This window comes from Megalops cyprinoides, chromosome 8 (genome assembly GCF_013368585.1).
Source record: "Megalops cyprinoides isolate fMegCyp1 chromosome 8, fMegCyp1.pri, whole genome shotgun sequence".
Lineage (NCBI taxonomy): Eukaryota > Metazoa > Chordata > Actinopteri > Elopiformes > Megalopidae > Megalops > Megalops cyprinoides.
Genome location: NC_050590.1, coordinates 7,704,053 through 7,720,348, shown reverse-complemented (window position 1 = coordinate 7,720,348; position 16,296 = coordinate 7,704,053). Strand labels below are relative to the sequence as shown.

The 16,296-nt window shown below is 44.2% G+C and overlaps 1 protein-coding gene across 1 annotated transcript in view; it reads right to left on the bottom strand.

Annotated features, from left to right (window-relative positions):
- megf11 (multiple EGF-like-domains 11) overlaps window positions 1-16,296 on the bottom strand; it is a 93,639-nt gene that overhangs the window by 46,027 nt on the left and 31,316 nt on the right. The window contains exon 5 of the mRNA XM_036534608.1: window positions 9,905-9,997. Within this exon, the coding sequence (XP_036390501.1) occupies window positions 9,905-9,997 (93 nt within the window). The remainder of the gene's footprint in view (window positions 1-9,904; window positions 9,998-16,296) is intronic.

Sequence of the window (16,296 nt, the reverse complement as noted above, 5' to 3'; positions counted from 1 at the left end):
TGATGGGGTAAATCTAACAATCTAACCATCATCATTGTCCCTAGCAATGCACCAATAATAGTTTATTGGAGGCCTGCTTTTTTCAGTCAACCAATAATTAACCACACATCTGCACTAGAATCTGTAGATCTGTAGAATATCTGAACAGCAAAGACACATGCAGGCATGCACACGCACACACACACACACACACACACACACACACGGACGCCCACACACACACACACACACACACACACACACGCACACACACACACACACACACAGTACAACAGAAACACATGGTGAAGGATTTCAATTTTGTGCCAGTGTTGGTCCTACCACGTTATTGAGAGTCCTGTGCCCAGAAAACTAGAAAACTCAATGTGCATGTGCTTGTGCGGCTCCCTAAAGCTAATGGTCCAAATAACACTTTAGAACAAAATCCTGCGGACAATAAATCTTGTCTAATGGGATGCTGAGACCATGGCCGCAGTCATTTGAGAAGGCAGGGACAGCTCAGAAAGAGGACAGATTCAAGATTCAGGGCGGTTTTCTAGGCCCTCTGTTTGGGGGGGTGGGGGGGGTCCAGCTCCGCGCTTCATTTACCCCCTTGCAAGGGTGGCTGTGTGGTGTAGTGGTAAGAAACAGGGCTGATGACCAAAAGTCTGGGGCACTGCTGCTGTACCCTTGGGAGAGGTACTTAGCCAAAATTGCCTCAGTAAATATCCAGCTGTATAAATGGGTAATGTGTAAACCTGTAACCTATGAAAGTCGCTCTGGATAAGCGTGTCTGCTGTTTTATTATGTCAATAATAAAATGTTTTGTTAAAATGGCAGCCCCTTCTTTAAAGCAGTGCATACACACCCTTCTTCTCACAATAGCAGGCCTGAACCACGCTCTACCCGCCAATACCCACATACATGCAGAGGCCAAGGGCGAGACAGTAGATTGGAAACTCCTCCACAGCTTGTTCACACCTAACCACACATCACACCTCATTCAAAGTGAATACTATTTTCTTTCTGCGAGTGAGGTGAGGGCTCTTCATTACTCAAAGTTAAGGACAAAAGCACCGTGGTAGCTTCATCACCTTAGAAACCGGGTAACATTTATCGCTTCCATCTGGCAGTTTATTTTTAATTTGAAATTCTTTTTTGGAGGAATCAACTTGTCGTACAGACGCTCCCTACGGCCACCGGTCTCAAAGCAGTAACCTCCACGCTCTCCCCTGCCCACCCCCTTTGAGGTATCAGAACTGAGCTCTGCAAGCCAATATATCCAGGGTCAGAGCACTGCATTTAAATGAAATGAAACCCAGCTGTCAAGCAATAAGCGAGGAGCAATCAAAGTAAGGTGCTTTTAAGGAACAAAGAGACATACCCCCGCACACAGGCAGTTGTCTTTGTGTCCCTCACCACTGAACCGCGAGGGTCAAAATTCACCAGTACATAAAACCTCTTTTATGAGGCAGAACACTTTAATCCCACTGCTGACCCCACGGGGAATGCCGCTACCTGAACGTTCTGATCCATCAGGCAAATGGGAGGGGGAGCATCGTCCCTCTTATAGCTTATGCTAATGATGATGAAAGGCTTCCAGTGGGAGGCTAGATTTCAATACAGGTTTTTTTATTCTTCCCCCTTCCTCACTGAGCACACACTTAAAGACAGACATGACTGATTATGCTTGATGGTTAGCTGGTGATGGTGCCCGAGTACACCGGCACAGTGGTGAACATATGCAGGCACAGGCAGACGGACAGGCCATGAGAGAGACAGTGTCTCACTGCATACGGAGCCAATGATCGCAGTGAGCTAAGAACACCTGTCACTCACTCTGTCTGTGCCAGTGGAAACTGAGGGAGTGAGAAAGAGAGAGAGACAGAGAGAGAGAGAGAGAGAGAAAGTGGGAAAGAGAGAGAGAGAGAGAAAGTGGGAAAGAGAGAGAGAGAGAAAGAGATGACGAGACAGAGAGAGAAAGAGAGAGAGACAGAGAGAGAGAGAGGAAGAGAGAGAAAGCTCACATCTGTGCCAACACAAGCAGTAGCTCACGGGCAGCACTGGAAAGTACGCACAAAGAAAGAAACACATATTAAGCCATCAAGACAAACAGCTTGGGGAGATTCTTGCTGTGTTGTGTCTGGATGGAGTTTAGAGAGGAGATGAGCAGTGCTTTGCGATTAGGAGGAGAGACAGACAGGGAGAGAGAGGGGGTAGGGGGGTGATGCCTCCATCTTTGCCATCCCCAGCCTGCCTCATCCCTGCACACACCTTCGCTACCCCCCTTTACACAGACGCCAGGTGATTCATGGGGAAGCAGATTTAGCACTTTATCTGAGAAAAAAAAAACGACAAGAACGGTGCAAAGGTGTGCGTCCAAGTCTCATGCTTCCGAGGCGGAGCTGAATTTCATTTCCACTGTCCCCTCCTCACAGTGACATTTAGGCACAGAGACAAGATGTTTTGTCATTAGCTGTACACTTGTTGCCTCCTATTGTTTTGCATACTAAAATCCGAGGGGCACCAGAGGATTGCATGAATGGTTTAACCTTGCAAGACTCCGAGCAGTATAATGCTGCTCAAAGTCACAGGTGCATATGTTAATATTATCCTGGGAAAAAACAAGATGTAAATGCTCTTAATGCACTACAATAAATGGTTATGCTATCTGAATTATTCACATGCAAGTTGCAGGCTAAGTGGTGTTAAATGTGTTATGCCTGGGGATGGTCAACAAAAAGGCCAAATGGTATGCTTATTACAGTATAAAAAACCCCCACAATGTCAGAATATTTCAAAGCAAGGCATTTTCTAGTAATGCTTTACTTCAAAAAGACCATGATGTATGTAACTTACAAAGGAGAGACAGCAAGACAGAAAAAAGCAAGATAAAAAGGAGGGAGAAAGAGACAGATACTAGGGCTAGATGGGCTAGCATCATTGCACAACTATCAGCATGCATATTATACATGTATACCAGAAATTATATCCCCCATTCATAACCCTGCTTATACAATCTTCCACATTGTCATGTGGAAAGCACAATATGATTTTTGAATCTTGACAGAGAGAAGAGAGAGACAAAGAAACACGAGAGACATGCATGAAGAAAAAAATTGTGGATTTGGAGGAGCACACTGCAAGCTTAGCAGCCTGGGATGTGTCTGCCTCCCACAGTCTGACGGACAGCAGGTAGACATTCTGTCACAACAGGGCTTCTACTTATAGACAGACACTGAAAGGATTTTCTTGTTCTTTTTTTTTTTTTTTTTTGTTCTTATTCTTTGACAATGCACATTATCCTTTCATGATCATTGCTAGCAGTGCTGCTTCTGTTGTTTATAGTAATTCTAAATCCCTTGCTTAGGCAATACTACATTTGTATGGTTATGAGAATAAAGTACCTTTGAATTTGAGAGAGGGAAGTGGTGGAAAGCAAGTGAGGTAGAAGTCCAGGGGGTGGGGGTGCGGGGGTGGCGGGGGGGTTAGTGCAGCTGTGTGTGTGCTGCTCTGATGGTGCACTCCAGTGTCACCATGCAAGAGATGCTGGGTTTGACAGAGCAAGCAGAACATTCATAGAAACTATTCCAAGAAACCATGCATGGAAGACAGTGGCAGAACTGCACTGTTGTCAACCCAAAATCCCCTCTACAAACAATCAAAAATCAGGTCATCATCCACCTCAAACCACTGTGGCAAAAAAAAGGCAATAACGGGTATTGCTTGTATTTTTGTTGAATGAGACGGCATGGCATAACACATCAGTTTATGCCACAAACGTGAATGTTTCATGTGAGAATAGCCTCTCCTTTACTCTCTCTCGCTCCCCTCTCTCTCTTTCTCTCTCTCTCTCTCTCTCTCTCAGGTGCTTGGAGCACTCCCCCACATCCCTCTCGTCCTGAGAGACCTTCTCTCTCCATCCCTGCCTCTGCAATTCATTAATCTGGACCAATGAGGCAGAAATTACTGCAAATTTGGTTTACGGGTTCACGTCAGACAGCAGGGTCAATGCAGCACTGGTTCCCACACAGGACAGCCCTACTGTATGGGACACGCTGGGAGTCATAGAACAAAGCCACAATGCTGGTGCACTGACAGTGATTCTCTGACCTCTGCCTGGGGACTGTAGTCAAGCTAATGGTTAGCACTATGCTACGGTCAACCCAATACTTTGGTCACTATTGTGGTCAATCCAATACTGTGATCAATACTGTGGTCAACCCAATAATGTGGTTAATATTGTGGTCAACACAAAACTGTGGTCAATATTGTGATCAACCCAATTACTGAGGTCAATAGTGTGGTGAACCCAATACTGTTGTCAATCCTGTGATCAGCCCAATACTGTGGTCAATCCTGTGGTCAACCTAATGTTGTGGTCAAACCTTTGGTCAACCCAATACTGTGGTCAATATTGTGGTCAACCCAATACTGTGGTCAATATTGTGGTCAACCTAATACTGTGATCAACAGTGTGGTCAACCCAATAATGTGGTCAATATTGTGGTCAATCCAATACTGTGGCCATTCTCATGGTCAACCTAATATTGTGGTCAATATTGTGGTCAACCCAAATACTGAGGTCAATATTGTTCTCAACTCAATTCTGTGGTCAATCCTGTAGTCAACCCAGTGCTGTGGTCAATAGCATGGTCAACCCAATAATGTGGTCAATATTGTGATCAACACAAAACTGTAGTCAATATTGTGGTCAACCCAAATACTGAGGTCAACAGTGTGCTCAACCCAATACTGTGGTCAATAGTGTAGTTAACCCAATACTGTGGTCAATCCTGTGGTCAACCCAATAATGTTGTGGCCAACACAAAACTGTGGTCAATCCTGTGATCAACTCAATAATGTGGTCAATCCAATACTGTGGTCAACCCAATTCTGTGGTCAATCCTGTGATCAACTCAATATTGTGGTCAATATTGTGGTCAATCCAATACTGTGGCCATTCTCATGGTCAAACCAAATACTGAGATCAATATTGTTCTCAACTCAATCCTGTGGTCAATCCTATAGTCAACCCAGTGCTGTGGTCAATCTTATGGTCAACTCAAATACTGAGGTCAATAGTGTACTCAACCCAACACTGTGGTCAATCATGTGGTCAACTCAGTATTGAGGTCAATCTTGTGGTCAACCCAATACTGTGGTCAATCCTGTGGTCAACCCAATACTGTGGTCAGTTCTGTGGCCAACCCAATTCTGTGGTCAATAGTTTAGCCAACCCATTTCTGTGGTCTATAGTGTAGTCAACCCAATACTGTGGTCAACGATGTGGACAACCCAATACGCTGAGATCAATCCTCCTCCACCTCTGCAGGAGCAGTTGTGAGAGTCACCCCTCCGCCTCAGATCGCCCCTGCCTGTTTATCACCACCCAGCAGAATCCAACCCTGCGCTAATCTAATGACCGCCCATTCATTACAATACATTACAATAATGTGTCCCTTCTGCCGGCACGGCTGACCGGTCACTGACAAAACACCACCGGCCAATGAGCCCCTGCAATATCCAGCGTGCGGAGGAGATGATGAGTATTACTTTAAAACAAGGCTGACAGCCGCAATTGATGAACTCAATTTGCTTAAAGGGACATTGACCTTTGGGCCACCAGAATGATAAATATTTACAGAATATGTCTGAAATGTACAAGGAAAAAGACAAAGAATTAAAACAATGTTACTGAGCTGTTGAGTCGAAGCAGCTGATGTGCTTAGCTGTACAAAGGCTACAAAGTCATTCTCACACGAGCATAGCAAATGGGCAGAAACCCCTGCACCTCACTGTGCTATTTTACTCATGTATTTTTTGCTAAATAATTGTTTCAACCGAATAGCTTTCCATATTAGATATTTAATATTTATTAGATATTTAATATCTAAATCAGTGGTTAAATTTTCACACGGGGAGATGTATCTTTTCTTATGAATGAGTGAATGCACAGATGAATGAATGAATGAATGAATGAATGAATGAATGAATGAATAAATTTTCCCAAATGGGGTAAATTTTATTATGGCATCACAAACACACAGAATAGTTTAATATAAAAACCAGAATGAAACAACAAATATATGTATCAACAGCACAGCACACGGTACAAGTGCTGATTGAGTATGGGCCAGCCTACTGTCCCCAAGAGGTTGGAGGTAACTGACCGTTACATTTAAGAGAGTACATGTGGTAATGTATTTTATTTCATTTACTTTTGATGATTAAGGAGAGTTATTGCATAATGATGTATGAGAAGTTTTCACTGTATGTCATCATGTGCTGCCTTAAGCCTTTGACAATAAAACTGCAATAGCCTTGATCACATCCACCAGAATAATATACAGGGGAATGTCTTTCGGCTTGAATCTTTGGCTTTGGCTTCCTAATACTGAAATACATACAGTTCAGCCATCCAATACTGAAATATATTTGTGTTCTAATGTTGAAATACATCTGCTTTGACCCCCTAATGTTTAAACACATCTACTCTGACTCTCTAATGTTGAGATACATCTGCTTTGACCTCCATAATTTTGAAATGCATCGGCTTTAATGTTGAAATACATCTGTTCTGGCGCCCCAATGTTGAAAAGCGTCTCCTCCAACAAGTGAGTATTTCTCTCCCTGTGATCAAATTCATATAGAAAATATATGACTGTGTAGTTGCACACTTGAATAGGGCACTTAATCAGAATTACTTTGTAAATCCACCCGTAAATGAGTGATGCAGCCCAGTATACAATATTTCAGGAGGCAGTGTAGCATAGTGGTTAAGGAGCAGGACCGAAAGGTTGCCGGGTCAATTTCTCATGGTGGCACTGCTGCTGTACCCTTGGGCAAGATACTTAACCCACAATTGCCTCAGTAAATATCCAGCTGTATAAATGGATAACATTCTAAAAAACATGTAAGTGATCTAAGCCGCTCTGGATAAGAGCACCTGCTAAATGTAAAGTAATGTACTCAGATAGTGAGCATACTAGGCATAAAGTACAGCACAGTTTTAAAGCAAGACATTAACAATAACTCTTTGATGCAGGGAAATATATAACTCTTAATGTATGTTGTGACCTTGAGTAGACACATGGACCCTGGGGGTTTTCCTGCAGGTCTGAGGTCAGCTCCTATCTCAGTGGGGTTCCCCTCCCATTGGGGGGGGTGAGCAGGGCCAGGGGCCGGATGCCTATGGAACATGGCAGATGCACCCAGCAGGGGAAAGCCCACAGATAAACTGTACCCTCACATTCCATGCACCCCTGCCTCAGTTTCCCATTCCACACTTCTGCCCTTCACTCTCCAGTACTGTTAAATTACATTCTTCACTTGCTGGGGCAGAGGCCTGTACAGAGGACAACCTGCGCAGCTTACACTTTATATGTAAAAGGATGGATGCTTACTGAAGCAATTCCAGTTAATTAGCTAAAGGTTACAACAGCAGACTGCAGCCAGCTGATGGCAAGCTGACGTCTCTAAACCACTACACCACATACCATTACATTACATTATGTCGCATTATATTTCATTACATTCACCTAGCAGATGCTCTTATCCAGAGTAACTTCCAGCACAAGAGAACAGAAGTGTATCTATCCATGCTATATGAGCAACAGTGTCAGACCTGGCTAACAACGCTCCCAGACCAGAGAGTGCATGCACAGTTCAGTCAAGCATCATAAGCACAAGCACATACCATCGTTCCACTACACACACTAAACGCTGCAATACTGTGCAACACACTTCTCTCAATGCTTCACACGACACTCTACATTTTCAGTCTCCATTTCCCACTCTGTGCACTCTTTCTCCTCTCTTTCACTTTCCACTTGCTGAATGCTCCCTCTCAACTGTTCCCCTCCTCTCTCTCTCTCTCTCTCTCTCTCTCTCTCTCTCTCATGACCCAAATTATAAGCTCCTGGTGAGCACTGCTCCAAAAATACTGTCACACCCCTGTGATCCAGATCCAAATCTCCACCAAAAGGCCATCGCTTTAAACTGAAACTTGGACTAGCATTACATAACATTCTGTTCCCCTATCTTAAAGGGCCACTGTATGAATCAGAACTGAATCAAAACGAAGTATGCTGAAACACATATGATTTGCTGCACAACCAGTGCTCCACTTCTGTGAGCTTTTACCTGAACTCTTCAGTTTCTGCTTTCTGAACGTTTCTGCTTTTGAACAAAGTAGTTTAAACACCATAACCAACAGGACTCTACTTAGGTGATGGGTATTTATGTCCCTGTCAAGCACCAGTACCCAACAAAGCATAATGACTAAATCCACTTAGCGGGTACACTAAAGCCACGATTACCATCAGCACAGGGAGAAAGTAAAATTTAGAGTGAGAGGGGGAAAAAAAAAAAAACACACGATGCACCATTTATAAGACAGAAACGGGGGCAGATTTAATATAAAAATTGGCACTCGTTCCTCATTTTTACAGATGAAAGCTCATAAATGAAAAATACTGGATCTCTGCCCAGTCTGGAATTATATTAAAAAAAAGTCTTATGAATAATGTCTCTGTTTCAATCATCAGGTCCTTTTTAATTTGGGGAATTAGCGGAGCACCTGCATGGTCATTTGTGTGATGACGCCAAATAAACACAGTGTGGAGCCGGTACCCCCTAGGGACGCTCTCGCCACAGGCCTTGGTCTCCAGCATGGAGACCCTCATCGTGGGGGGGGCCTCCTTCCACAGGCACTGCGGACCGGCACACAGCTGCACCGACGTCGCGCTGTGAGCCGCTTTGATCTCGCGCGACGGAGACCAGGAATAAACGGTCGCTGCTGCGGCGCAAACATACAAATCGAGAAGCGGCTCTTTTAATTAATAAAAACACGGGGAAAAAAAAACAACCCGTCAATGTAGAAAAACAAGCTTCTGCTGCTTCAGACACAAGAGCTGGAACAACAAATCTTTTTCAGCAAATTTAAAAATGGATGGAGATGCATCACCTGCAGGCTCTGCTGTGTGGCGGGAAAGTACTGCAGAGAACAGACATGACAAAGTTTGGGAAGATGAAGTGTTGGTAGAGGTGGAGGGAGGTGGAGGGAGGGGGGGGAGGAAGGGGAGGTCACTGCACCTCTCCTGACCTGAGAGAGAAAGCCTCTGTTTTCCGGCCCTCCAGTCCTCACCTCATCTCACTACACTCACAGTAATATTAATGGCTGGTCAATACTCCCACTCTCTCCAAGTCTGCTCTCCCCACAGTACCTTTCCTCTCAGCTCATTGCTGCACAGATTTGCCTGACCTCCCTGAGCTTCTCCCCCTTTGTCCCAGAGCAGTAATAAATGCGAGTAAACAGAGGGGTCTCGGAGGGGGGGTGGGTGGGGTCAGTGGACTGTTTGTTTCAGCTCCCTGGTGAAAACTCCCACCGCACAAATCAAAGACACCAGACTAATAATGATGAAGACCACTGCGGTCAGGCCCTTAGACGCCAGCACCTGCTGTTAGTCTGTCAAGGCTTATCAACTCTACTTTATGGGAAGGAGAAGGAAATAACTACAAAACAATTCATTAAGTAAACTGTGGGTAGAAAATGTATGTATTTTATATAAACGTTACATTACGGGTCTTACGTAAACATTCATAATGACTTACTCAGGTGTACTCAGAATTCCATAATCACAATCATGATTACTTATAAGCATTCTTAATCTCTTATGACAGCTGCCCGACAAGCTGAGCTAGACATAGAGTATCGTGCAATGTAGTGCTCCATATTGTTTAACAGTAAAAATAACAGGTAATAGATGTCCGTGGCTGTTTCTGAATGACCATGAGCGCCAGTAAGTATTCAAAAGAAAGTGAAGGAAGGGTTTTAAATGTGCTAATGCAATCTCATGTAGTGCCAGCAGCGTAGCCCATGTTCATTAGTGAATAACGCCATCAGCTAATGAAAGAGACTCACCACTGGAGCAGTCCAGGCCTCCCCAGCCCGGCTCACACTGGCAGGTATCAGGTGACACACAGCGGCCATGAGCACACTCCTCTGTGCAAAGAGCTGAGGGAGAGAGAGAGAGAGAGTCACCGTCACACACCCACACACTCCAATGCACACAGAGCTGAGGGAGGGTGGGAGAGAGTCACCATCACACACACCCACACACACATGCCTATGTGCAAGAGTAGTATAGAGATGCCATTGTTCCAATCACACACACGTATGCGTGCACGCACGCACACACACATACACACACATACACACACACACACACTCACACACACACTCCTGTACAGAGATAACAGCAACATAACCAGAGAGAAGTGCGGAGTCAACATGCCTGCTTACACACACACACACACACACACACACACAGGCTGGTGTGTATGATGCAGACACACTTTTACATACACATCACTGAGGGAGAGGGGTGTCACCATTATTCCCTAAATCACACACACTTTAGTAAAGGAGATGCATTATCCTCCCACAGTATTCACAGTGAGCACAGAGCATCAAAGCATTAAGACGCAGCACTGTATCATTCCTAAGGCCTGAGCCTCTGGTCAACATATAAGTTCATCATATTGAACTGTTTCCAGGCACAAACGACAACTCAAGCGATTCGATATTTTGGTACAAAAAAAAAAAAAAAAAAACAGGTTGTAAACCCCAGTTTGACCAGCCAATGCTTTGTCATGATGATGGTTTAATGTAATAGTCCAATGTATCACCGTGTTTACTAAGCGTGCTGTTTTCTCCATCATTATTATTGAGCCACACGGTGACCCATTGATTGGGTGGATATTAGCATTCCTGGCAGGGCTTTCTGCTCGGTTTGAGGTCTGATTCGTGCGGGTAATAAAGTGACCCACATCGAGCTTTGCCACTTTGCCAGCTTTTCTTTTCTTTTTTTTTTTTTTTTTTTTTTTTGGATGGAGAAGGGATACGAAGGGGGGAAAAAAAATGAGCCGCTGGTATGAATTACACTGTGATAACCAAGGTCACCCAACCAACAGGGTTAAAGGAGGCAGTGTCTTATCTCTGGCTGGGAACAGCCGGAGCTGTGCGGCGGGAACTATCTGCTTTGATTGGTATCAGTGGTGTCCTTCTATTCCTATGGACAGGAGAGGAGAGAGACAGGAGGGGAAGGGAGACTTTCCAGAAAATTATGCAAGGTCCTTCAGCACCATGGGAGAATAACACACCGCGACTTCCTGATGCAACCCCCGTGGGTTTTTTTTTTTTTGAAAGGCACCTTGAGAGGGAGGAAACACAACAAGAAAATAAACCGCTGAGAGTGTCAGACCGGACGTATCGAGCGAGGATGAATCGGCCTGGCGAGGGCTGTTTGCTTTGTGTGCGCTCGGCGAGTCCGCCTAAACACCACAACGTGTGGTATTCACACGCCTCGGACGTACTGCGAAAATGTCGCCCTGCTTGTAATGTCTCCAGAACAGAGGCAACAGCATGGAATTATATGTGGACATGCGTATATGGAGCTCATTCCATTCATCAAGGATAACCTTTTCTTTTCTCCATCACTTTTTCTTTGTTCTTTTATGACAAAATAAAGGCACTTCCATTGTGACGGATCGATGCAGTGCAACAGAGGTCAGACTGTGTGGGTGGAAGCCCCAGTCCTGTTCTCTCTGATCAGTGCCAGAGAGGTTGCGAATGGGCAGAGGTGGCACACAGGTGGGAGAGGCGGTGTGGCAATGTGACGTGGCCCTGGGGTCGTGGTTGAGATGAACCGATTTCCCCTGGACAGCGAGCCCATGCTGACAGGAAACTTGAGCCAGCAGGGAGAGGGACAGCTGGGATCTGGGTCTGCAAGAGCCCCTGGGGCCAGGCCAGGGCTGGGATTGATTAACACTCAATCAGCCTCCAACCGGGACAGCACGGACTAGTGTAGGGGTGGAGCATGGAGGGTGGGGGGTGGAGAGGTGGGGAGGGGGGGGGTGTCCCAAAACCCTGAAAGGACAGAGCTAATCATCAAAATGCTCTGAAAGCAAAATGTTAAACCAGGGACTTAGTCCTATAATGCAGCAAGGATTTCATAGAAAATCTCAGTCAGACTCTTCTTCCCGTAGCTAAAAAAAAAAAATCAAATAATATGGCAATTTGTGCTGAGGTAGATGACAGCCGGGCTACTTGAAATCAATGGCATTGTGCGGGGTATTCAAAGACAGGGGGAATAAAATCTTAATTCAATGATGGCAGGATAAGATGATTATTTTAGGTTCAATCAGCAGTTTCTGATCAGAGGGAGCAAGAAAATGCTAATTTGCTACATCTGTTACAAAATGGAAATTGAGTTATGAAATGGAAGGGGTGGGGAGGTAGGGAGGGTGATAAAAAGGTACATGGCTCCTGAGAACCAAACTAGGTAGGTGAAATAAAAATAGAACACTGGGTTTGCATTTTAATTGAAATCCAGTCGTTAAGTCCTCTCGCTTTAATTAATAACTTATCTGTGAATTTTTTGCTCTGAAAGGGGAGCCTTTCATCTAGATAAAAGGATAATCTAATTCATTACACTGAGGTGTTATCAGAGGAGACAATGACAGAGCTAATTGGTGATAGTCGTTTGGCATTAATGCCGTTGAATATCCCCTCCATGGAGTGGCCAAACTGCAATCCTTTCTAATCACAACTCAATTGCATCTTTTAAAAAATGCAGCAGTTACGTCCAATCAGACTCCCTCCCTTTGTCTTGTTCCTGTTGGAGGAGTGACCGGCCAAAGGGAAAAGGCTCAGAAACACTGTGTGCGTGGCAGATTTCAACAGACTGTAGAGGACTGGCACACAGCACTGTGCTTTGTGTCCTGGCTGGGACTTGAAGAGCGGTTCCCAAAATGAAGAGACAGCCCGAAGCACGCAGGCTTCAAAACCGAGAGCCCTCACAGACCGGTTGGAGACATTCGGCATTTGTCACAACCGTGTGCACGTACTGGAGAAGCTTCTTGCTGACTGTCTAAAGGGGTCAGAACCAATTACCAGCGAGCTGCTCAAATCGCCAATCAAACATGGTTCCTCTTTCTCCCTGTGATTCAGTCCGTCACTCTGTGGATTTGTTTCAAAACCTTGTTCTTTGAAGCGTTAAAAAAAAAAAAACGTGGCAACAAAGCAGAGGAGGGGGGTGGGGGGGGAAAGAAAATCAAAGGCTTAAAATCCTTTTTAAAAAGTCTCATCATCTTCCTCATCATTAGAACTCAGCTCTAAAAATCTACTGTGGATTTCTGCGAGGAGGTTTATTAAATATTTCCAGCTAATTCTCAGGCATGAATCAATGGCAGCTCCTCATTAATGCTCCTTCACTCTAGGAGTGTTTTTATAATGAAAAACCCCCTCCCAGATTTCTGTGGTGGAGAGGAGCGTGACATGAGGACTTGTAGTTCTGTCCCATGTAGACAACACGCGCTGGATCCTGGCGTTTCTCTATTGCTTTTAGAAAATTATAGCTAGCAAGACTGGCGCTATTTTCCCATGGATTTGACCAATCCAGTGTGACACTCCCACACACACGCACACTTAAATTTACATGCATGCACACATACACACACACACACACACACACACACTGCATATCAGTTATTTTTATCAGCATATGGTTTTTGGGATTCAATTATTAAAAGGAATCCTATGCTTTCTCACCACCTCACACAGGGTGAACGAAAATAGGCTTGTAAAAGTGTTTGAGAGGAAAAAAAAAGGTAACAGGTAGTTCAACTGGGACCAAGAAAAGATTTATAGGTACTAACTACAAAAACACACCTTTAATCCCTCCTTTTTGTCCCTGCATGCTAAACATTGCTGGCGGTACAAATCTCTTAATCCATGCAGTAAGAGGAGTGGGATTAGGACGAAATGAGCACTGTGCAGAAACCGGTATGGGGGGGGGGGGGGGTGCACAGAGGTACTCCTCCAGCTATAATAGCCCCACTTCCTCCCTCAGCATACCTCCGCCTCAGGGCTCGTCCCCGGGGACATACAGGACGTGCTCCAGCAGGCAGCACGGTGTAGTCTGCCTCCTCAAAACACTGGGAGGCGGGGTGTGTGGGACTCTGGTGCTGTGGGTTAAGGCCTTTCACAGCATGGCCGCTCACCCAGTTCATACCTCAGGGCTTACACGGCAAGGTGATGAATTAATTATTGATTGGCGTCTTCTCCTCTTTTGAGACCCCTGTCAATATTGCATCTATTCCGCACCCCTCGTCAGACATTGATCTGCTCCAAACCTCCACTGGGCAAAGGGGAGACACTCCAACACCCACCCATACACACAAACACACTATTGGCACTATTACATTATACATCATCATCTTATCCAGAGCAGCTGACATTGGTTACAGTTTTTTTTTACAATGTTATCCATTTATACAGCTGGATATTTACTGAGGCAATTGTGGGTTAAGCACCTTGGTACCAAGGGTACAGCAGCAGTGCCTCCGTGGGGAATCGAACCGGCAACCTTTCGGTCACGAGTCTCCCTAGCCACTATGCTACTATGCCGCCCCCATATACCGCATGGACAGGGGTTGCAAGATGTGTGCAGGGCAGGGATGGAGTGAGCCCCAAAATTCAGGCTGCAGCAGGTCTTGACGGGATGGGTAAACTGAAAAGATGTTTTAACTGAGAACAATAACACTGTAAACAGAACCCTTGCTCCCCTTTAAAAGATCCTAATAAGGTCCCTTTCAATTGCATATAAAATGTGTTGGGTTGCATGGCTCTTTTTTTAATGACATTTTTGTCTCATGGCAACAGAAATAGTCTAGCTGATTTAACTTGTGCTCACTTGGGTCCTCTAATTAGAGGTTTGGTGTTAATCTTATCTGACACATTTTTCTTATTATATTTCCTGTTTATTCATCGGTGAAATATATGTCGCTAATAAAGAACTGACCCAGCGAGCTCTGATTGCATTGCCACACTGAGTGATTTCACAGCCTGTTTACTGGTTGATGCTGTTAAATGGAATACAGTCCATTGTTGACGTGATATTAAACAGTTCCTTTTTAAGAAGGCTACAGAAAACTCTGACTGCTTTCCAACTGCAGGGGTAAACAATTTAGTTACCTGGTTTAGACTCACTCACTTGTGCTCAGATGGAATTAACAAACAGTTATCAATCAGCTTAAAAAAGGCCATCTACATGTTTATTTCTTTATAATTGAGATATATGTCAATATTTTTTGGAGAATATCCTTAAGACCCAAGAATCCCTGTAAAATCGTGCTTTTTAATAGAAGGGGGGGGGGGGGGGGGGGGAAGAAATTAGAACCTGTTTTCCTCCATATCCCATCCGACATGAACCTTTCAATTACCCTGTACTTAGAGAATTGCACAACAAAAGACCTGTCCGCGGCACTTATCTTATAAGAAAGCACACACAGAGAATTGGATGACTGGCCTCCTACATCATGGTCAGGGACGGATTTTCACAATAAAGTCGGAGAGGCCGTTTGTTTGCAAAACACTTCAGGGATGAGACGGCTCTCCAGGATCTTTTAACACAGTAGTTTATGGCCTGAGGACGTATGAAAACACAACGTGCATCTCAACATTGCCTCTAGCAAGAATGGTAGAATTCTTTTACTTTCAAGCAGGGCTCTGATTTGTCTTTTAGAATTTACTATCTGGAGTGGACAGTTTCTTTCTTTAAAACAAATTAGGACAGCAGGATCTGTCATTTCAAAACCTATTGTGTGTGTGAGTCTGTGCAAGAGTGTGTGTGGGGGTGTGTGTGTGTGTGCACACACAACATAGTATACATAAACAATAAATAAATGAAGAGACCAGATTATTTCTGTTTTAATTCATTTCTATGTATTTTCCTTGTTAAAATGTTTGTTATAGTAGCACCACTACTCTGAACTGTTTGTTCAATAAAAAGGCATAAAAAAAATCAATTCTGATTTAAAGTAAGTAAAAAAAAAAAAAAAAAAAATCAATCATATTTAATGGACCCGTAAAAAACGACAAATCAAATTTGTTATCAGCCTATTGCCTAAAACTTCCATTGCTTCAGTTTTTTAATGTTATTGAATCCTGGTGTGATTTTTATGACTATTGTAATGTAACCAGAGTCTATAACCTGGTCCCAAAGGGCATTCATTGCTCTCTCTGTTATATAAGTTCAATTAAACAGCTCTAGCCGAGCCACAGACAGACCAGACTGCAGCACCAGTAAAGAGAGAGAGTGAGTTACTGCCACACTAAATCACTTACAGCACTACCACATCAAGGAATTCTTTCATGACCACATAGGCTCACAGAGTACTGTAAGAAAGGTAAACATGTGCTAAAGCTCCAATCCATGAAGTACAGACAGACAGTGAAGGAGCACACACACA